The 22,346-nt window shown below is 39.8% G+C and overlaps 1 protein-coding gene across 5 annotated transcripts in view; it reads right to left on the bottom strand.

Annotated features, from left to right (window-relative positions):
* The window catches only part of sema4ba (sema domain, immunoglobulin domain (Ig), transmembrane domain (TM) and short cytoplasmic domain, (semaphorin) 4Ba), an 86,933-nt gene that overhangs the window by 6,304 nt on the left and 58,283 nt on the right, over positions 1 to 22,346 (bottom strand). For all 5 annotated transcript variants that reach the window (XM_027174703.2, XM_047822032.1, XM_027174700.2 and 2 more), the window contains 4 exons: positions 16,971 to 17,152; positions 16,169 to 16,319; positions 1,366 to 1,576; positions 1,040 to 1,155 (listed from right to left, as the gene is read on the bottom strand). In XM_027174703.2, the coding sequence (XP_027030504.1) occupies positions 1,040 to 1,155; positions 1,366 to 1,576; positions 16,169 to 16,319; positions 16,971 to 17,152 (660 nt within the window). The remainder of the gene's footprint in view (positions 1 to 1,039; positions 1,156 to 1,365; positions 1,577 to 16,168; positions 16,320 to 16,970; positions 17,153 to 22,346) is intronic.

Here is a 22,346-nt window from a genome sequence, read left to right as displayed (position 1 = left end):
CACTGATATGCTGATGACACTTAACTTTTATTCTCCTTCCCGCCCTCAGATACTACGGCTTCTGCTCGGATCTCAGCACGTCCGGTGGACATACCATTGTGGAAGACAGCTCATCAGTTGAAACACAATCTCAGCAAAACTGAACTGTTGGTTATCCTAGGTGATTTGTCTGCAGCTAAGGATCTTGCAATATCCCAACACCTCAATCTGATCTCCCCTTTGTTCACAGCTCACACCCTTGAAGTAACCATGGACAATCAACTCTCCATTTCCTTGCATGTTGCTAATGTGACACACTCATGCTGGTTTCCTCTCTACATCAGAAGGATTCGGCCACTTCAGTCTCTTGTCATTTCAAGACTGGACTACTGCATCTCACTGCTGGCAGGTCTACCTATAAATGCAATTTGTCCTCTGCAAATAATCCAAAATGCAGCTGTACAACCTGCTTTCAACCTGCCTAAGTTCTCACATACCACCCGACTGCAGTGCTCTCTCCACTGGATTCAAAACACTGATGCTGTTGGACCAGCTGTCTCTTACCTCAAAGCTCTAATCACTCCTCGCAAAGCAACCTGACAACCTTTAGAGCCACCAGCACTGCTCTACTAGTTCTGTTTGGGCATCAAGGTGGTGGAATGAACTTCCCCTAGATGTCTGAACAGCAGAGTCACTGGCTATCTTAAAATAACAGGTGAAGACTTCTTGCTGAAACACTTGAACTAGCACTTTTTTCAAGTTTTACATTGATGGTATCCCAAGTCTGTTACCTAGTATATTCATCAATAGAGATTTAAACGTACTTTTGTAAGTCACTCTGGATAACCATGTCTACCAAATGCTGTAAATGTAAATGTAAATGAAGAATTGAAATTGAAAGACAGGCTTAATTACTTACATAATTGAACATAGGTCAAAGTAGAAATAACAGATGAAGGAAATGGCACCCAAGAGAACTAGGTCTGGTTATCACTACAGAAGAAACGAATCTCTAAGGTTTTGATTTGCTGACTCTGAATCTTGAAACATATGTCAATACCTTTTCAGCATCTAGAATGATGTTCTGTACAGGCTGTGGTTCTAGAAAAAGCTTCAGCTCCTCAATGATGTGCATCTTTCCCTTGGAGTTAATGGCTTTGTGAAGTCTGCCATCATCTGGAAAACACGTGACATGTAAAAGGCTACAGGCAGGAATCCAATATAAGCCAATTCTAAGCTATATTCTCTGTTAATGGGTGCATTTCAGGTAGTGTTTTAGTGTATTGTACACATTATTAGTGAATACGCAGTAGGACATATGTAATAAATAAATGAATAAATAAATAAATAATATTTTGTGTTAAACAACTCTAAATAAACTCTCACCTGTACCCAAAAAAAGCACATTGTAGGCACTGTGTACAGCCTGGACACGATGGACAGTGATTTGTATATAATGCACATTTTTTTGAATCAGTAATGGTTGGCCTCGAATCACATTATCCATCAAGAAGTGATCCTTTACAAAGTTCAGCACCTTATCTGGCATGTGCAGTGAGGAGAACATGCCATGAGCGCGAGCTGCATTGGTGATGCACTACAAAGTGAGCAATAAAGAAAGAGGTTAGCAGTGCTTGGATCACTTTATTACAATTCGTTAATTAAAAATATGCAATAATACAAGAACATTTTGACACTAAGTTACATATGTGTAGTAGGAGTTAATACTGAAATTTCACATTACAACTTGACCTAAATACAGACCTAAGTTTTATTCAGACAGTTTTTCAGAAATTGAAATTGTAGGTGGGAGTACATTTTTATTCATTTACCCCATTTTTAATATGAAATGGATTTTTGAAAAGTTTATTTTGAAAAGTTTATTTTGTCAGGCATTTTTCTTTTATTGTTCTGTATTAATTTATTGTTATGTGCTGTAGGGGCTTCCAAGTTATGCCTGAAAGTTTTCATTCAGTTGCTGAAAGAGTTATCCTTTCATGCTGCATACACCACATCACCATTCTTTATAACACTTAGACACATGACTGCACAGCATTGTTCAGGCTAAGAAACCGTCCCCTGTGCCACACAGAATCTCACTAGTAACGAATAACCCAAAACCCAAAATAGCCAAGCTGTCCTACTACACCATCCCGTGTGCTGGAGCATGCTTGTCTGGTTGAGATTTCAGAATCATCATCTCTGTGCACAAATCTGTTGGGCAATGATTCGCAAAATGATTTTGGGCTAGGTCACAATTTTGGCAAAACTTTGCATGCACATGGTTACAGAGCTGCTAATGGTAAGCCCATTTCATACCCTACACTGGTTTTTGATCTTTTAGAAGCCTCAATGTTACCTAATCATCTAGCCGTAATTAAGGTCAAGGGTGAGAACCCAGGAGATTCGGAAAAAAGCTTGTGGTAACTCTCTAGCTGATGAACTAACCAAGTGGGCTTTGAAAGAGCGGGTCTGTTTTTGCACAACAACAACAACAACAACAACAACAACAGTAATAATAATAATAATAATAATAATAATAATAATAATAATAATAATAATAATAATAATATATACACTGGTCAAAAAATAAAAGGAACACTTAAGCAACACATCCTAGATAGTTGAATGTGCACAAAATCACACAAAAATTATCAATGAAAATGAAATTTATTAACCCATGGAGGTCTGGATTTGGAGTCACACTTAAAATTGAAGTGGAAAAACACACTACAGGCTGATCCAACTTTGATGTATTGTCCTTAAAACAAGTCAAAATGAGGCTCAGTAGTGTGTGTGGCCTCCACGAGCCTGTATGACATGCTCCTGATGGGATCTCCTCCCAGACCTGGACTAAAGCATCCGCCTACTCCTGGACAGTCTGTGGTGAAACATGGTGTTGGTGGATGGAGAGAGACATGATGTCCCAGATGTGCTCAATTGGTTTCAGGTCAGGGGAACATGCGGGCCAGTCCATAGCATCAAAGTCTTCATCTTGCAGGAACTGCTGACACACTCCAGCCACATGAGGTCTAGCATTAGGAGGAACCCAGGGCCATCTGCACTGGTGTATGGTCTCACAAGGGGACTGAGGGCGAGCACATGCAGGGCTGTGCAGCCCTCCAAAGAAATGCCACCACACACCATTACTGACCCACTGCCAAACCGGTCATGCTGGAGGATGTTGCATGCAGCAGAACGTTCTCTACAGCGTATCCAGACTCTGTCACGTCTGTCACACGTCTGTCAAACGTCCTGCCCAGTGTTGGGCTGTAAACACAACCCCCATCTGTAGATGTCAGGCCCTAATACCACCCTCATGGAGTCTGTTTCTGACCGTTTGAGCAGACACATGCACATTTGTGGCCTGCTGGAGGTAATTCTGCAGGGCTCTGGCAGTGCTCCTCCTTTTGCATAAGAATGCATAGGAACTGAGAAGTGGTCTGTGGTCACCACCTGCAGAACCACTCCTTTATTGGGGGTGTCCTGCTAATTGCCTATAATATCCACCTGTTATCTATTCCATTTGCACAACAGCATGTGAAATTGATTGTCAAACAGTGTTGCTTCCTAAGTAGGCAGTTTGATTTCACAGAAGTGTGATTGACTCTGAGTTACACAGTGCTGTTTAAGTGTTCCCTTTATTTTTTTGAGCAGTGTATACAAGTGTTGGGATGGCATGGCCAATGCCTTTCGCCTTTGCTATACACAGGGAACCTAATCATTTGAGTTTAAATGAAAGTGAAATGATAAATCAGAATTTTAGAAATGTTTTTTTACAACTTGGAACAGTCTTAAAGTATATTTAATAATTGGTTGTATATCCCTTGGTTGGAATAACTGCATCAATCCACTGACTATCAAACTGTTTCATTTTTTCCCAGCTTGTAGTGCAGTTTCTATCTATCAACAGTATCTCACAGAAGTGAGAACACCCCTCAAATATAATTGTAAATATTTTATTATATAATGTATCATATATAATGACACTTTTCCACAATGTGTTACAACTGTGTAAATTTGCTGTCCCCTTAAAATATCACACAGTGATTAATGTGTAAACTGCTGGCCAAAATATTGAGTACACCCCTAAATGAAAATGCCCAATTTGGGCCCAAAGTGTCAATATTTTGTGTGGCCCCCATTATTTTCCAGCACTACCTTAACCCTCTTGGGCATAGAGTTCACTAGAGTGTCACAGGTTGCCACTGGTGTCCTCTTCCACTCCTCCATGATGACATAACAAATCTGGTGGAAGTTAGAGACCTTGCACTCCTCCACCTTCTGTTAGAGGATGCCCTATGGTTCCCTATGCCCTATGAAGGGAGGGAATCATGCTCTGCTTCAGTATGTCACAGTACATGTTGACATTCATGGTTCCATCAATGAACTGTAGCTCCCAGTGCCGGCAGCACTCTTGCAGCCCAAGACCATGACACTCCCTGAACCAAAAATGTTTATCTTGGTCTCATCAGAACACAGGACATGGCTCCACTAATCCATGTCCTTAGTCTGCTTGTCCACAGCAGTCTGTTTGCAGGCTTTTTTGTGCATTATCTTCAGAAGAGGCTACTTTCTGGGATGACAGCCATGCAGACCAATTTGATGCAGTGTGCGGCATATGGTCTGAGCACTGACAGGCTTAACCCCCACCCCGTTCAACCTCTACAGCAATGCTGGCAGCATTTATACGTCCCAAACAACCTCTGGATATGACACTGACCACATGCACTTGCTCGACCATGACAAGGCCTTTTCTTTTTGTAGCCTATGCCATCTTTATGTAGAGCAACAATTCTTTTTTCAGATCCTCAGAGAGTTTTTTGCTAAGTGGTTGCTTGTTGAACTTTCAGTGACTAGTATGAGAGAGTGAAATTTAACACACCACATCTCCATTCACACCTAAGACCTTGTAACACTAACGAGTCACATGACAAAAATGTGAGGGGTGTACTTACTTCTGTGAGATACTCTATCTACCCATCCATCCATCTATCTATCTATCTATCTATCTATCTATCTATCTATCTATCTATCTATCTATCTATCTATCTATCTATCTATAATAAGACCTAATTTACAGTACCCCACAAAAGTGAGTAAACCTGTCACATTTCAGCAACCTGTGAAGGCAGAGCATGCAGGAGGGAAAGCAGAGGGAAAAGGCGGTGGTTTAGCACCATGGCCAGTGCTGCTGAGAATGCCACCCAGCACTACAGCACCACTGGATTAGAGTGCGAGGTGGGGCACACTTGAATGTGCGGTCTCCCCTATTCTTTGTGTTTTTAGACTCTTCAAGATGCATGATGGACCGACTGCCATTCTGAGCCAAAGCCTCGCTCCTGGGACCACGCTCCCTACACACGTCACTGCTGGCTGTGACTTCCATGCCGACCTCAACCTCAATAAGGCTACCTGTACAAAGTTTTGCTGAGTGCAGCTCCATATTTCTCCCTCCCCAGCTGGAGTACCGCCCCTCCCTGGGACCGGTTGACGAAACCCATGCCCACTCCTTCCCATCCACACAGGTTAAGATCTACAGCCAGGACTGTGACCGGCCGCTCCTCATCGGTCTTATCCCAGACCTCCCCGTCCTACTGGGACATGATTGGCCTTGCTTCACCAAGGCCATGAGCCGGGCCAAAAAAAAAAAAAAAAAAAAAAAAAAAAAAAAAAAAAGGGCTGAAAGCAGAAGACACAAGTGCAGCAGGTGTGTGTGGCTCAGGAAGAGCATGACGCTGATGGCTCCTCCACGGGTGAGTCCCCCTTCTCAACTAACCCTGTGTCACCTATATTCCAGCAACACACCTGGGAGAGGAGTTTTGGGAAGGAACAGAAAGAGGATGAGCAGCAGAAGCAGCTGGTTTTGCAGGTGGAACGTGAAAGCAGACAAAAACATAAGCATGATGAATAGGACATGTGGCTTTTCATGGTTAAACAATGCACAGCTGTTATCACTTGGTGTACTCACTTTTGTTGCCAGCTATTTGACAATAATGGCTGTATGGTAAGTAATCTAGCCATGGGGGTCACAGTCCAATGACCTCTGTGCCGGTCCCAAGCCCGGATAAATAGAGAGGGTTGCGTCAGGAAGAGCATCCGGCATAAAACATTGCCAAATTTAACCATGCGAATCGTCAGTACGAATTTCATACCGGATCGATAGAGGCCCGGGTTAACAACGACCACCATCGGCACCGTTGACCTATAGGGCGCCGGTGGAAATTGGGCTACTGTTGGTCAAAGAAGTAGAGGAGGGAGTGCACAGACAGAGAGAGAAAAGGAAAGGTAAGAATGTAGGACTGAAAATAGGAACTCTGAATGTTGGTACTATGACAGGGAAAGGTAGAGAGCTGGCTGATATGATGGATAGGAGGAAGGTGGATATACTGTGTGTACAGGAGACCAGGTGAAAGGGTAGCAAAGCTCGTAGTATAGGAGCAGGATTCAAGCTATTTTATTATGGTGTGGATAGTAAGAGAAATGGAGTAGGTGTGGTCCTGAAGGAGGAGTTTGTGAGGAATGTTCTAGAGGTGAAGAGAGTGACAGACAGGGTGATGAGTCTGAAGTTAGAGATTGAAGGGGTGATGTTGAATGTTGTTAGTGGTTATGCCCCACAGGTAAGTTTGGAGTTAAGGAAAGGAATCTTGAAGGACAGATCGTAGTAGACTTTGCTAAGAGGATGGACATGGCTGTGGTTAACATTTATTTTCAGAAGAGGGAGGAACATAGAGTGACTTACAAGAGTGGAGGTAGGAGAACAAAGGTAGACTGCATCCTATGTAGAAGAGGCAATGTGAAAGAGATTAATGACTGTAAAGTGGTAGTGGGAGAGACTGTAGCCAGACAGCATAGGATGGTGGTGTGTAGGATGACTGATGGTCTGTAAGATGAAGAGGTCAAAGATAGAGAAGAAAACCAAGTGGTGGAAGCTGAAAAAGGAGGAATGTTGTGAGGAATTTAGTCAGAAGTTCAGGCAAACTCTGGGTGGTCAGGTAGTGCTGCCAGATGACTGGGAAAGTACAGCAGAAGTAATCAGGGAGATAGGGAGAAAGATGTTGGGTGTGCCATCTGGAAGGAGAAAAGAAGATAAGGAGACTTCGTGGTGGAATGAGGAAGTTCAGGATAGTATCCAGAGGAAGAGATTAGACAAGAAGAAGTGGGACATGGACAGGACTGAAGAGAATAGACAGGAATACAAGGAGTTACAGCGCAGAGTGAAGAGGGAGGTGTCTAAGGCTAAGCAGAAGGCATATGATGAGTTGTACTGTAGGTTAGACACTAGAGAAGACTTGTACAGGTTAGCTAGGCAGAGGGATTGAGATGGGAAGGATGTGCAACAAGTTAGAATTATTAAGGATAGAGATGGAAGGGTGCTCACAAGTGAGGAGAGTGTACAGAGGAGATGGAAGGAATACTTTGAGGAGCTGATGAATGAGGAAAATGAGAGGGAAAAAACAGTAGAAGGGGTGAACTCTGTAGAACAGAAAGTAGATAAGATTAGAAAGGACGAAGTCAGGAAGGCTTTGAAGAGGATGAAAAGTGGAAAGGCAGTTGGTCCTGGCGACCTCCCGGTAGAGGTCTGGAAGTGTCTAGGAGAGGCAGCAGAGGGATTTTTAACTAGTTAGTTCAACAGGGTTTTAGAGAGTGAGAGAATGCCTGAGGAATGGAGAAGTGTGTTAGCTCCGATCTTTAAGAATAAGGGTGATGTGCAGATTTGCAGCAACTATAGGAGGATAAAGTTGATGAGCCATACAATGAAGCTGTGGGAAAGAGTAGTGGAAGCTAGGTTAAGGAAGGTAGTGGAAATTTGTGAGCAGCAGTATGGCTTCATGCCCAGAAGAACACAAAAGATGCAATTTTTGTTCTGAGAATTTTGATGGAGAAGTATAGGGATGGTGTTTGTAGACTTGGAGAAAGTGTATGACAGGGTGCCAAGAGAAGAGCTGTGGTACTGTATGAGGAAGTCAGGAGTAGCAGAGAAGTATGTCAGAGTGGTGCAGGACATGTACTGTATGAGAGGAGCAGGGCAGTGGTGAGGTGTGCTGTAGGTCAGACAGAGAAGTTCAAAATGGAGGTGGGACTGCATCAGGGATCGGCTCTGAGCCCCTTCCTGTTTGCTATAGTGATGGACCAGTTGTCAGAGGAGGTCAGACAGAAGTCTCTTTGGACGATGATGTTTGCAGATGACAATGTGATCTGTAGTGAGAGCAGAGAGCAGGTGGAGGTAAACCTGGAGAGGTGGAGGTTTGCACTGGAGAGAAGAAGAATGAAAGTCCGTCGTAGTAAGACTGAGTACATGTGTGTGAATTAAAAGGGAGGGAAGTGGAAAAATAAGGTTACAGGGTGAAGAGGTGAAGAAGGTACAGGAGTTTAAGTATTCGGGGTCAAAAGTCCAGAGTAATGGGAGTAATGAGAGTGGGACAGAGATAAAGAAGCGAGTGCAGGCAGGTTGGAATGGGTGGAGAAAGGTGTCAGGAGTTCTGTGTGATAGGAAAATATCAGCGAGAATCAAGGTGAAGGTGTACAGGACAGTGGTGAGACCGGCCATGCTGTATGGTTTAGAGACAGTGTCACTGAAGAAGAGACAAGAGTCAAAGCTAGAGGTAGCCAAGCTGAAGATGTTGATGTTCTCTTTGGGAGTGACAAGATTGGACAGGATTAGGAACGAGTACAACAGAGGGACAGCTCATGTTGGACGTTTGGGGGACAAAGTTAGGGAAGCCCGATTAAGATGGTTTGGACATGTTCAGAGGAGGGAGAGTGAGTATATTGGTAGGAGAATGTTGGACATGGAGCTGCCAGGCAGGAGGCAAAGAGGAAGGCCAAAGAGGAGGTACATGGATGTAATTAATTTAGGGATAGGTGGAGAAAGATGATTCGCTGTGGCAACCCCTGAAGGGAAAAGCCGAAAGAAGAATGGCTGTATGTTAAGTAATTTTTAGAGGACAGTAAATCCATACCACTATACAAGCATCAATTGACTACTCTAAAATATATATAAATCTCATTTCTATAGTATTGTTTCTTGAGAAGGGGGGGCACGGTGGCTTAGTGGGTAGCACGTTCGCCTCACACCTACAGGGTCGGGGTTCGATTCCCACCTCCGCCTTGTGTGTGCGGAGTTTGTGTGTGCGGAGTTTCCTCCGGGTACTCCGGTTTCCTCCCCCGGTCCAAAGACATGCATGGTAGGTTAATTGGCATCTGCGATGGGTTGGCACTCCGTCCAGGGTGTATCCTGCCTTGATGCCCGATGACGCTTGAGATAGGCACAGGCTCCCCGTGACCCGACGTAGTTCGGATAAAGCGGTAGGAGATGAGTGAGTGAGTGAGTGTTTCTTGAGAAGATGTGCTAAAATGGTTGCTGAAATGTGAGGGGTGTACTCACTTTTTTGAGATACTGTAAGTATTTCAGGAATAAATTTAAACATCGCATGAAAACTGCCAGTGACTTAGCTCTTCATACACCTAGGGTAAGTTCATTACACCAAATACATGCCAGAACAAAGAAGAATCTTAATGTGTACCGTTCTTGTACCATGAAAGATGGTGGGAAATATCAATTGTGACAAGCTGGGTATGATAAGAGCTATAAGGTAAGTGGGGGCTGGTCTGTTTTTGTCTTTGTAGGCAAGCATTGGTGTTCTGATGTAAGCAGCTGCTGAAAGCCAGTGGAGGGAGCTTAGACATGAGGTGCTGTGGGAGAAACTCAGAAGGTTAAAATCACATTTTTTAAAAATATATCTTCTGTATTTGCATATTATTTGTATCTATAGTTTAGATGATTGTATAAGTTGTATGGCACTAACTGGTTGCAGTTGTCCAGTCACGAAATGACAATGAACTGAATACACACGTGGACAAAATTGTTGGTACCCTTCGGTCAATGAAAGAAAAACTCACAATGGCCACAGAAAAAACTTTAATCTGACAAAAGTAATAATAATAAATAAAAATTCTATGAATGTTAACCAATGAAAAAGTCAGACATTGCTTTTCAACCATGCTTCAACTGAATTATTTTAAAAAATAAACTCATGGAACAGGCCTAGACAAAAATGATGGTACCCCTAACTTAATATTTTGCTGCAATCAGTCGATTCCTGTAACTGTCAATGAGACTTCTGCACCTCTCAACAGGTATTTTGGCCCACTCCTCATGAGCAAACTGCTCCAGTTGTTTCCGGTTTGAAGGGTGTCTTTTCCGGATGGCATGTTTCAGCTCCTTCCAAAGATGCTCAATAGGATTGAGGTCAGGGCTAATAGAAGGCCACTTTAGAATAGTCCAATGTTTTCCTCTTAGCCATTGTTGGGTGTTTTTAGCTGGAGGTTTTGGTCAGTGTCCTGTTGCAAGACAAATGACCTGAGACTGAGACCAAGCTTTCTGACACTGGCCAACAAATTTCTCTCTAGAATCCCTTGATAGTCTTCAGATTTCATTGTACCCTGCACAGATTCAAGACACCCTGTGCCAGATGCAGTAACGCAGCCCCAGAACATAACAGAGCCTCCTCCATGTTTCACAGTAGGGACAGTGTTCTTTTCTTCATATGCTTCATTTTTCCGTCTGTGAACAAAGAGCTGATGTGCCTTGGCAGAAAGTTCCATTTTTGTCTCATCTGTCCATAGGACATTCTCCCAGAAGCTTTGTGGCTTGTCAACATGTAGTTTGGCATATTCCATTCTAGCTTTTTTATGATTTGTTTTCAACCATGATGTTCTCCTTGGTCGTCTCCCATGTAGTCCACTGTGGCTCAAACAACAATGGATGACACTGATGTTCCTTGAGCATGAAGTTCATCTTGGATCTCTTTAGAAGTCTTTCTGGGCTCTTTTGTTACTATTCGGATTATCTGTCTCTTTGATTTGTCATCAATTTTCCTCCTGCAGGAAGGTTGGCTACAGTCCCATGGATCTTACATTTCTGAATAATATGTGCAACTGTAGTCACAGGAACATCTAGCTGCTTGGAGATGGTCTTATAGCCTTTATCATGCTGGTCTATAATTTTCTTTTTAATCTCCTGAGACAACTCTTTCCTTCGCTTCCTCTGGTCCATGTTGAGTGTCCACTGTGTTGTCTGGTGACACACCATGTCACCAGACAACACAGTGACTACCTGGAGCCCTATATATAGGCCCACTGACTGATTACAAGATTGTAGACACGTGTGATGCTAATTAGTGGACACACCTTGACTTAACATGTCCCTTTGGTCACATTATTTTCAGTCTTTTCTAGGGGTACCATCATCTTTGTCTAGGCCTGTTCTATGAGTTTATTTTTTTAAATAATTCATTTGAAACATGGTTGAAAAGCAATGTCTGACTTTCATTGGTTAACATTCGTAGAATCTTTATTTATTATTACTTTTGTCAGATTAAAGTTTTTTCTCTGACCATTGTGAGTTTTTCTTTCATTGCCCGAAGGGTGTAGTGAAGGGAGTGGACTGTGAAGATGAAAATCTACAAATCCTTCTGATATATATTAAACCAACATCCAGACCAAAGAGCAGTTTCTGTGATAAAAGACAAACATAAATAGGTAATAAAATGTAAACAAAAAAGCTTATAAACATTGTAACAACTCAAAAGAAAACTCTAAAAACAACAGACAGTGACATCACAACAACTTCCAAAGGGTAGGGTTGAAGGTATGACAATCCCCTGTATAAAGAAGACTTTGAGACGGGAAATATAAAGATCATAACATCTTGATTAAAAACACTTAGTAGAAGTAAGATTTTGGAAGATAAAAAATTCACAAAGAAATACAGAAACGAGACACAAAACTGTTTTTAAACTATACCAATGTGATTGAAAGGCGCAAAAAAAAAGTATTTGCTCTTCAGAAACATAAGTTCATCTGCTAAGCCCAGTGGAAGTAGTGGCATAGCTTGGGCTTGCATTAATGCTTCTGGAACAGACACACTAATCTTAATTGATGTAAATCATGATGGCAGTAGCAAAATTGAATCGAAGTCTACCGAATAATATTTGCTTATTTAAACTTATTTAAGTTATTTTAAAAAAATACATACAATTTCATTGTGGAGAACTTCATCTTACAGCAGGACAATGAGCCAAAACACACTGCCAACACAACAAAGGACTTTGTGGGTAGAAAGGTGGAAGGGTTTAGACTAACAAAGTAAATTATCAGTCCGGAACCCACTTGAGCACACATTTTGATTTGATTGATTTTTCACTGGATTATTATTTTGTGTATATCTACCTTTAGTTTTGACTTTAATTTTAAAAAGCAGTCATAGATTAGCTCAGCAGAAATTTTCTGTACTACTGTAATGAGTCAGCAGAATGTGGTAGCTGCTCTGTGTCAGTAACTCCTACAAAAGCGGTATCTTTCTTTGAATGTGTTAGATGCAATCTCTGTAAGTATACAATGTTAAATCATTATGTGATATTAGCTTGATAATCATATTAAGATGCATCTTAGTTTGTTTCTTATTTTAATGTCAGATTTGCAGTTGAATAATATAAACTTCAGCAATGGGTCTATATTGAAGTTTTTTCAGTCACTGTTTAACTTACTGTATAGTTACTGTAAGTCTTATAAGGCCAGTGCCTTGAAAAATCTTTTATACAATGCCAATGAATGTTTATTTGGAATCAATATACCTCCCTGAGGAGGTGATCCAGGCATGTCAAACTGGGAGGAGGCCCTGGGGAAGACCTAGGACACGCTGGAGGGTCTATGTCTTGGCTGGCCTGGGAACACCTCGGTATTCCCCCGGAAGTACTGTAGGAAGTGTCTGGGGAGAAGGAAATCTGAGCGTCCCTGCTTAGACTGCTGCCCCTGCGACCCGGCTCCAGATAAGCGGAAGAAGATGGATGGATGGATGGATGTGTGACGGGTCTCCTACTTCCCTGCTATGGCCGACCAGTGGGTGGAGCTGTGTTGCTAAATCGGGTGCACCTGTTTCTTGTTATCGCTCCTTATTTAAGTTTGGTGTTGATTGTGTTTAGAAGATCTTTTTCCGCTTGGGATCTGTTTGGGGTTGTTTTCTGTTTTGTTTCTTTATTATTTTCTAAGTATTGTTTTCCATTTGAGTTCACCACTACACTGTCACGTGTAAACTTAAAACATTCTGCCAAAGCTCAGATTAATTATTCACAATTATTTATTAGACAGTAACTAGTATTTTGGTTTTCACTGCGTCCTCCCTTTTCTTTGTCATGATTTGAGCCGGTTGTGACAAAAGTGGGGGCTCGTCCGTTTTTGCAATTTGTGTATGTTTGTACACGACTTTAATTTGGTTAATTAGTTGTAAATTCCATTGATATTCGTTATTCGTTGATCCTTTAGTTTTGGAGGGCTGCAGTGAATTAGGTATATTGTTTTTTTTTGTATGGTAAAAGCGGTTGGAGCAGTAGCTCGGGAACACGTCCATGTTTTGTAATGGCAACTAGTCAATTGGTTGTTTTTGTGAACACTGGTTTATAGTGTGTAAATACCCGCCGCAAGTAACTATATGAAGACTAGGGTTATTTAGTTTATGGTTTAGTTAGGGGGAACTGCACTTCAATTTTGTTACCTATGTATTAAAATAGGCTTACCGTGATTTGTTATGGTTTACGTCGAGGAGTTTATTAAAACTCCGTCAGATGATCTTTTGGAGGTCTTTTCTAAAGACCAACTTTTGGAAATCGCAAATCATTATGAAATTGTTATCCGTCCTAGATAAGCATTTAGAAGATATAATTGGATCTTGAACGTTATCGCTTGGATTTGATAAAAGATGGAACCATTTCTGGCATGAATGGGGTAAGGAAGTGGGCATGATTTGCGTAAATTTGATATGAGTAGTTTGAAATTGGTTCCGAAATTTGATGACAAGGATGTGGAACGGTTTTTTGTATTTGGATGTGTTGCTGAGGTAAGAAGATGCAACACTTTGATGTGTATGTGGGGTCGGCGGACATTTTTGCGCTCCCTACAAAGCCCAAATCAGAGGCTTATGAGATGGTGCCTATTTCTCCAGGCTTATTCATTAGAAATTCGCCATATTAAAGGCTCAGAAAACTTAATTGCTGATGCCCTGTCGCGTATTCAAACGGTGTGAATGTTTTGCTGGTGTACCCATATTCTTGTCTCCGTTTCTTCTTTCCTTTCTTAAATTTTGCTTCCTAGATGTCAAGGTTGCTGGAAGAAGATGAAGAACTGAGGGACTGGACTTATGAGAGTAACTGACATGGCATTAATGCTGATTAGGGAACATGATAATGATGTATTATTTTGTGATTCTTTTTGATTATTGGTGGTTTTGTTTTTTAGAGGGGGTGTGTGACGGGTCTCCTGCTTCCCTGCTACGGCCGGCCAGTGGGTGGAGCTGTGTTGCTAAATCAGGTGCACCTGTTTCTTGTTATCTCTCCTTATTTAAGTTTGGTGTTGATTGTGTTTAGAAAATCTTTTTCCGCTTGGGATCTGTTTGGGGTTGTTTTCCATTTGAGTTCACCACTACAGTGTCACGTGTAAACTGTTAAAACATTCTGCCAAAGCTCAGATTAATTATTCACAATTATTTATTAAAGATTAACTGGTATTTTGGTTTTCACTGCGTCCTCCCTTTTTTTTGTCATGACTTGAGCCGGTTGTGACAGATGGAATGAATATAGCATTCCAAATACTCTATCACATAAATCCACTTTCGTATTTCATTCACCCCTTCATTGTCTACATAAATAACTTAGAGACAGGACTGGGTGCAGTCCTCTACACTGGAAGGAAAGGGAGCCCTGCCAAGAAGAAATATGTAGCTATGGAGTGAAAAGCCCTGGCAATAAAGTGGGCTATTGTGGAGCTCTGCTACTACCTGGCAGGCTAGCATTTCATTCTAGTGACCAAGCACGTAACATTGCAGTGGAAAGCCAAGGCAGAGGAGACCAACATTTGGGTAAATTGATAGTTCCTATCTGTTCAATTGATAGTTCCTATCTGCTACTGGTCCACCATAGCAATGCAGATTGCCTGTCCAGGAGATATGCCATGTGGGTCTAGGACTCAAAAAGACTTCAGCACCACTGCTGTGGAAAGCAGAAAAACACGTATCTAGAAGATGGGGCAGCACTCAATGCTGACAGTCAATTTGTGTGGCAGCAAAATCTCCTAATTCTCAGTAAGAGTAAATGAAAGTGTGGTAGAGGTATAGCCAAGGCCCGGTTTGAAGTAAGAGGAACAAGAAGTAAGGATTACACACCAAAACATGTGCGCTCTCCAAAAGTGAATGTCAACAGGGATTTAAACATGTAAAGCATTTAGATATTTATGTATATATTTATGCATTTGTGTGATAGCGATAGCACTGAAATAAAAACAAAATATTCTAAAACTCTGTGAGATTGAGAATACACCTTGTCTCTCTCTCTCTCTCTCACTTTTTCTACCTACTCAGGAATGTTACAGAAAGTATTATAGCTCACAGCACGTATTAATCCTAGGTCCACACTTTTCTTATATCAGTGCCAGAAAGACCAGAGAAGGTTAAGGTAACATAACATGTACAGATATGTCTTCAAGTATGTGCACAAGAGCTGTTAACATCAAAGAAATTTTTTTTTTAAATAATCATATATTTATATATTCCTTAAATATTCTTAGTTTATTGTCAAACAATCATTATTCTGTCTCAAATTGAGTATATTTTCAGTTTCACAGGTGAATCATATAAACTTCAGAAATGGCTTGATGTCTCTAGTAAGGTTTTTTGAATCACTGTTTAACTTACTGAATAGTTATATGCCAGAGAAATTTACTATTGCCATTTCACAAACAAGAACAGAAAAAGCTGCAGTACAAGCTTGAAAAGGCATCTGAAAAGAATGCAACACATTTATTGCAAGCAGAGTTTTTTCAACAAATACCAAGTGTACTTTAAGACTGCTCCAATATTCTGCTCACCTAAAAAATGTGGTGGTCTGTCACCAATATGTCCATGATCATCAAGATGTATATATCAAGAAATGAAATCTGAAATTCTGATCTAGCATCTCATATTCATTGTTTAATCTAAATGCCAAATGTCTTTACTATTCAACAGTAAGAAAATAATTGTTCTTGTTTTTACAATACTTTCAGATTAGAATTTATATGTGAACAAAATATTATGACTGTATGAAGTATTAAAAATCCCACAACCAAAACAAGGTTATTCCGATAAAAAGGTAAATACCGATCCAGGTCTGGGTTCTGGGATAGGGTTATTATAGGTATACCACTGCTGTGTTTCCCTGTTAACTTCCCGATAGCGACCATTGAACACCTCCTCCACTTGACTCATGGTAAAGGTGCACACAGCGGAGCTTCCAATTGCTGTTTTATACCTGAAAACAACAAAAAAAACACAGTTCAACATTATTTATATAGTGCTATTAACAGTAAACATTGTCACAAAGAAGCTTTAAAAGAAATGACTGTCATCTTGTACCGTGATCGATATAATTAATTTGTATTCCAATAATTTACACTAGTTCACAACTTAAAAATACGCAAGGACATGAACAATTTGGATGAGAACAAAAGAAATCTCTTCTGCCTGAAACCTCTTACAGACCAAAGACAATCTATGAAAAACAGAATGACGTATGTGTTTCTCTTTTGTGTCTTTTAAGGTATGCTTCTTGCAACCCATTTTTTTTTCTAACCAGTGTTTCAGCCTATTACACAGTGAATCAAAAGCCAACACACCGAAAATCAGTGGCTGTGGGTGAAAAAAAATATGATATGACATGGAAGTGAACTTGTTTTGTAAGCTTTCATTTACACAGGAAACCGTTCAATCCTGGTATTCCAAAGTGACATTAACAAAGCATCTGGGTCAAAAAAAAAATACATAAAAAATTTCATATATCTCATGTATTTTGCTATATAACAATACTTAGCCAACTGTACCAGTTTGCACAAATTCAATACATGTTCACATTTGTCGGTCATGTTTTCAATCAAGCATTTGTCACCAAACAGCTAATACCTACCATTGAGATGTGAAAACTCCATAGAACACAGTGCTCTTCCAGTCCTCCTTACTGGGTGTCAAGACAAATATGTCTTGAATGATGTTAAAAGGGAAGCCATCACCAGGCAATGAGCAGAGGAGCTGTGCTTTTAGAAAGGTGGTCCACTTTTTCTGCAGGACTCTCTCTCCTCCTTTATCATCCTACAGTTAAACATACAAATTTATATTTGACAGCTGACATACCTGATTCAAAAGAGGACAATTAATTTACCAATTCACAACATAAATTCACTGACAGACTAGATTTGAAAAAAAAAAAAAATATATATATATATATATATATATATAATAATTTTCAGAAGAATTAAGCAAAAACGAAAAAAATGCTGAAACTGATTGTAGTACATACTCTCTTATAACCATAAAATGTCACTGAATGCTAGCAACCAACAGTTATATACAGAAAAACTATTTGTTGAACTAGAAAATGAGTCTGAGCAGGTTAATATCAGAATGGAAGTGACTAAAATATGAATGTCACAGGTAGAGACAGCAAATATCTAAAAAAAAAAAAAAAAAAAAAAAAAGAACTAGACGTGAGGATTTAGATGTAAAATCACATCTTTGTAATGCTGGAGCTCTACTATTGTGTAATTAGTGAATAGTAAATATTTTATTTTGGTTTTAAATTTTAAATGACAATGGCAACATCATAAAATTGGAAATATACTGAATAACGTCAGTGAACTATGACAGTCATATTTAAATAGTGATGCTACTCAAATATTGAAGATTGGCATAAGCACTTTGCTAGTCTTTTAATTAACTGGCCATTGCAAAGGAAAAGGAACAATTTCAGGTAATTTTTTGATATATACTAGAATTAGCAAAGACTGAGACAACATATTCAAAAGTGTAGGATAGCAAAAACCATTTTTTATAAAAGATGGGGGGGGGTTACACAGATCATTTATGGTACTGTTGTATATTCATTGTTATTGATTCTGACTACAGACAGTGAAGTTTAAAATCACTGTATTCCTTATATATACACAGTTGCAATCAGAAAGACTTTATAATGATGTTGATAAACAATAGTGACAATAAATGACAAAAAAATTAAACAAGAAAAAATATTTATTGATACAAGTTATTTTGACAACAGACGTTGACTTAATTTCAAGTTTAAAGTTTTAAACTCTTACTTAGCACATGTGCATTATTATTCAACCCCAAGTTTCACTTTGTCGAGCATCTTTTAGCTTTTATAAATTCTAAAACATTTTTGGTAAGTGCTGACAAGCTTCTTACAACTCTCCATTGGAATCTTTGCCTATTCTTCATGCGCAAAAGCCTCTAGCTCATGGCTTCTGTGCTGCAACTTCCTTATTTATATTACACCAAAGATTTGCAATTGGATTTAAACCTGGTGACTGAGATAGCCACTCCAGGACATTCCAGGAACTTTTTCTCATCCAACCTTTAGTTGACTTGGAGGTATGCTTGGGATCATTGCCTTACTGAATGATCCAATGGACTGATCCAAAGTGCAATGATCAAGGTTTATTTTATCAACAAAATAAATAATATTTGCAGCTGTTCCATAAGTTGTTCCCAATTGTGTCTCTTGGAATGTTACATTTTTTGGAAATCTTTTATACTCAAGGCCCTTCAGGTGTGATGAAATAATCTCCTCTCTCAGCCTTTGTGAAGGCTTCTTTGCTCCTTATCCATGCTTGCAACTCATTTTGAATACCTTTGTGGGTGGGGTTTATTTACATATCACAGCTAAAGCAAATGAAAGATCATTATAGAGTTCACAAAGCTATAATTGATAATTATGAATATTTCTGATTGCAACTGTATCTACTATGAGTCAAATTCACACAACTGTGACTATTTTATCTGTAAATGCTTAGGAAATGCTTAGGAAAATCTCACAGAATCAGAGGTAAGAACAAATCAAGAGAAGCTCAACTGGTAAAGGTTGAAACAGATATAGGGACTACTGAAAGAAATCTCAACACCAGCAAAAACTTTAAAGCATTACTTTAAAAAGACATGCCCCATCAAAGACAAAGTAAGTGAACAACGCTACAGCCTTGTTAATGACACCACCAAGAAATGACACCTCAGGTTGCTATGCATCTTCCCTATTGGTGGAGTGAGACTACGGCGCGAATGTGACTGAGACTCGGGCAGTGGCCGGCATTTCTGCTTTCCTCACGACTGTGTAAGCTACGTTCAGGTAAGTGAGTGGCACTTTACAGTCATATAATTGAAATATGCAGCATTATGTGTCAATATTGCGTGTTATTAAGCGTTTAGTTATTAGTTTAATTGAGGAAGGGGTCAAATTAACTAATATTTTCCTCAGTTTAACAATACAGTTTAATGTACGCTAGGGCTCCGCTGGTTTGGCATTTTAAATTCCGATGTTTTTGGCTATAAATCAACAGTACTTAAGTAAAGTTGGCCGCATATTCACAGATTGAAGTTTCCCAAGTCAATAACTCCTGAGCTAAACTCTGTTACTACACAAATAACACCTCTTTTCTACCATAGTAATGTAGAGAGGCAGCTACAACCCAATTTTCCTCAAAATCAGATTTCCTCCACAGTGGACAAAATACATGTCTCTATGTGCGAACCAAGGGACCGTCTGCAAAGTGCAAAACCCGAAAAGCGAATACTAAAAACAGTCAACTTGGGAGAAATGTCTTTTTGTATCATTTTTATGTTTTTTTTTTTATATGAAAATATTTCCCCCAAAAGTAAAACACATTTCCCCCCAAGTAAGTGTTGTGGTATAACTATCAGGACATCGGTGATGTGTGAGCTGAATCTGGTGACAGTACAGTGTATTACAGTGGTTATTGACTGTTTTTTAGTATTCGCTTTTCGGGATTTGCACTTTGCAGACAATCCCTTGGAATCTCTCTCATGCACTGAAAGTCATGCATGTCTTTTTTAAAGAATACATCCAGTGTAAATTTTAACCAGTTGGTGAAAAAGTATTCTAAAAACAAAATCTAAATAATTTGTCATAAGAAATTATGCCATTATTATGGCCCACATATTGAAAAATACAATTTGCAATTCCTTTCGAAAATATACTGGAAAATTTTTTTTTTGGTCAATCAGAGGTGGTTAATTATTGCAATTAAAATATTAAAGGAGGAAATTTATATTAAATTATTTTTTCCCCATTATTCTCCAGCTCTAACTTCCAGGTTGTATTGCTGCTAGCATTATTTAAATTCATCTTTATTGCAGAGACCGAGAGGGGGGTAGGAGGGAGCGAATTAAGAAACACAAGGCCCAACAAAACACTGCCGACCCTCATTAGGGCACATCAAAACATTTTTTCTGTGATTTTTATTACTGAGTTGAATACATTCTTAAATGTATTCTTATGTTTACTCTTAAAGCTGTAATTATTTAAACACTTGTTTTGAAGTAAATTGTTTTGAGTACATTTGTTGTTGAGTGTTTCATTTACCTTCAAGTTAATAAGACTTTTACATACTGTCAGCTGCATGTGTGGAACATATGGGCCAATAAATTTTAACAGAACTCAACCATACTAAAATTGCATATAAGGCTCATATTTGGGCCACGTTAAATTGTATTATTTGTCTCATGTTTGGTGGAGTTATGGCACTCCTTTGGTTCAGTTCTTTCAAAGAAGAGGTGTGCCATATTTGGGCCAAATAAAATTACATTTGGCTCATGCTTGGTGGACTTATGGCACTGCCTTGGTTCAGTTTTGGCAAAGAAGAGGTGTGCCATATTTGGGCCACATAAAATTACATTTGGCTCATGCTTGGTGGACTTATGGCACTGCCTTGGTTCAGTTTTGGCAAAGAAGAGGTGTGCCATATCTGGGCCACATAAATTACATTTGGCTCATGCTTGGTAAACTTATGGCACTGCTTTGGTTCAGTTTTGGCAAAGGAGATGTGGGCCATATCTGGGCCGACAAACACAAACTAATCTGGGCCACAGCTCAGCTGTTTATCTGGCCCAAGTCTGGGCCAAAGGAAATTTGCTGACTGGGAAGGCTCTTTTGAGCACATTTGTAATAACAAATACAAAATTGTTATGTAGAATGGAGAAGACCATGGTTCCCAGACCTTAGCTCATAAATTGTTATGTAGAATGAAGACGACCAGGGTTCTCAGACCTTAGCTCATAACTATAACTTGTTATGTAGAATGAAAAAGATATTGGTTCACAGACCTAGGTCCTGAGAACTAAGGGGAGGAAAACCCATAAATGGGCATATGGGAATAAGGTGATGGGAAATAAGGGGAAATTAGGTCAGTGTATTTAGAAAACATAGGAGGTGATGATAAATAAGGTGATATGGCACCATGGGACTCCAAGAAATACTGGGAACCAAAGAGGAGGCTAGGAGCGCCAGGGTATATATTGAGAAGATATCTGGGGCTTGGGGGTGAAGTGTGTGTGCACGCGCTTGTGTGTGGTGTGTGTGTTTTTTACTTTTGCAAGAACGTCGCAAGAGTTTTTGTTTTTGATTGATTTTTGGGGTTTTCATTTGCTACTTTCAACTTGGCAATTTCTCTTAGAAGATTGTTGGCTGATTGACCACAATAAAGAAGTTTGCTCATTCTCATCCAGGTCTGAGGAGTTTTCTCAGTGTTTGTTGTAATAAGTATAGAGTTATCAGTTAAGTCTAACCAAAAAACAGTCTTTAGTAACCAAAAAGTATAAGAGAGGAGGACACCCTACGATGTGTCAACTTGGAGACAGGCTCTAAGTTCCGGCACCATCAGTAAGAACATTCTCTTCTCTACAACACCAACTTCAAAATACTGACTGGAGGGTGTATGTATATGCCACTTTTGGCTTACACACAAATATAATTCTGTCCTGGAAGTATAACACTTGTATATTCAATGCCATCAGATGTGTGGATGAACTGTGAAAGATTCGAACCCATGACCTCCTGATCAGTTGTCAGACACCTTAACCACTGAGCTACCACCCCACCTAATTAGAATCCCATATCACCAAACTATCATAGCACAGAATTTAACTTGGACTAAAATCTTGATAACACATTACTGTAGCGAAACACTGAAATTATGTAAAGAATAAGTCAGAAGACTTTGTTTCCTCTTGGTCCTAAGCAGAGATGTTGGATTCATTGATTGGCAAAGACAAATCCTTTCCAGCATTGACTTGTGTCAGCAATAAAAAGTCTAATTGTAATTTAGGTAGGTCAGTGGCTTTCAGGCTGACCTTCTAGTTTTAAGGCTTTGAGAATTTTCCCGAGTTATGAAAGTGAAAGTGACATGACATACGGCTAAGTATGGTGACCCATACTCAGAATTTCTTCTCTGCATTTAACCCATCCAAAGTGCACACA

This window comes from Tachysurus fulvidraco, chromosome 13 (assembly GCF_022655615.1).
Source record: "Tachysurus fulvidraco isolate hzauxx_2018 chromosome 13, HZAU_PFXX_2.0, whole genome shotgun sequence".
NCBI classification, from domain to species: Eukaryota; Metazoa; Chordata; class Actinopteri; order Siluriformes; family Bagridae; genus Tachysurus; species Tachysurus fulvidraco.
Note: the sequence above shows the minus strand (reverse complement) of the source record. Positions and strands in the feature narration are given on the sequence as shown.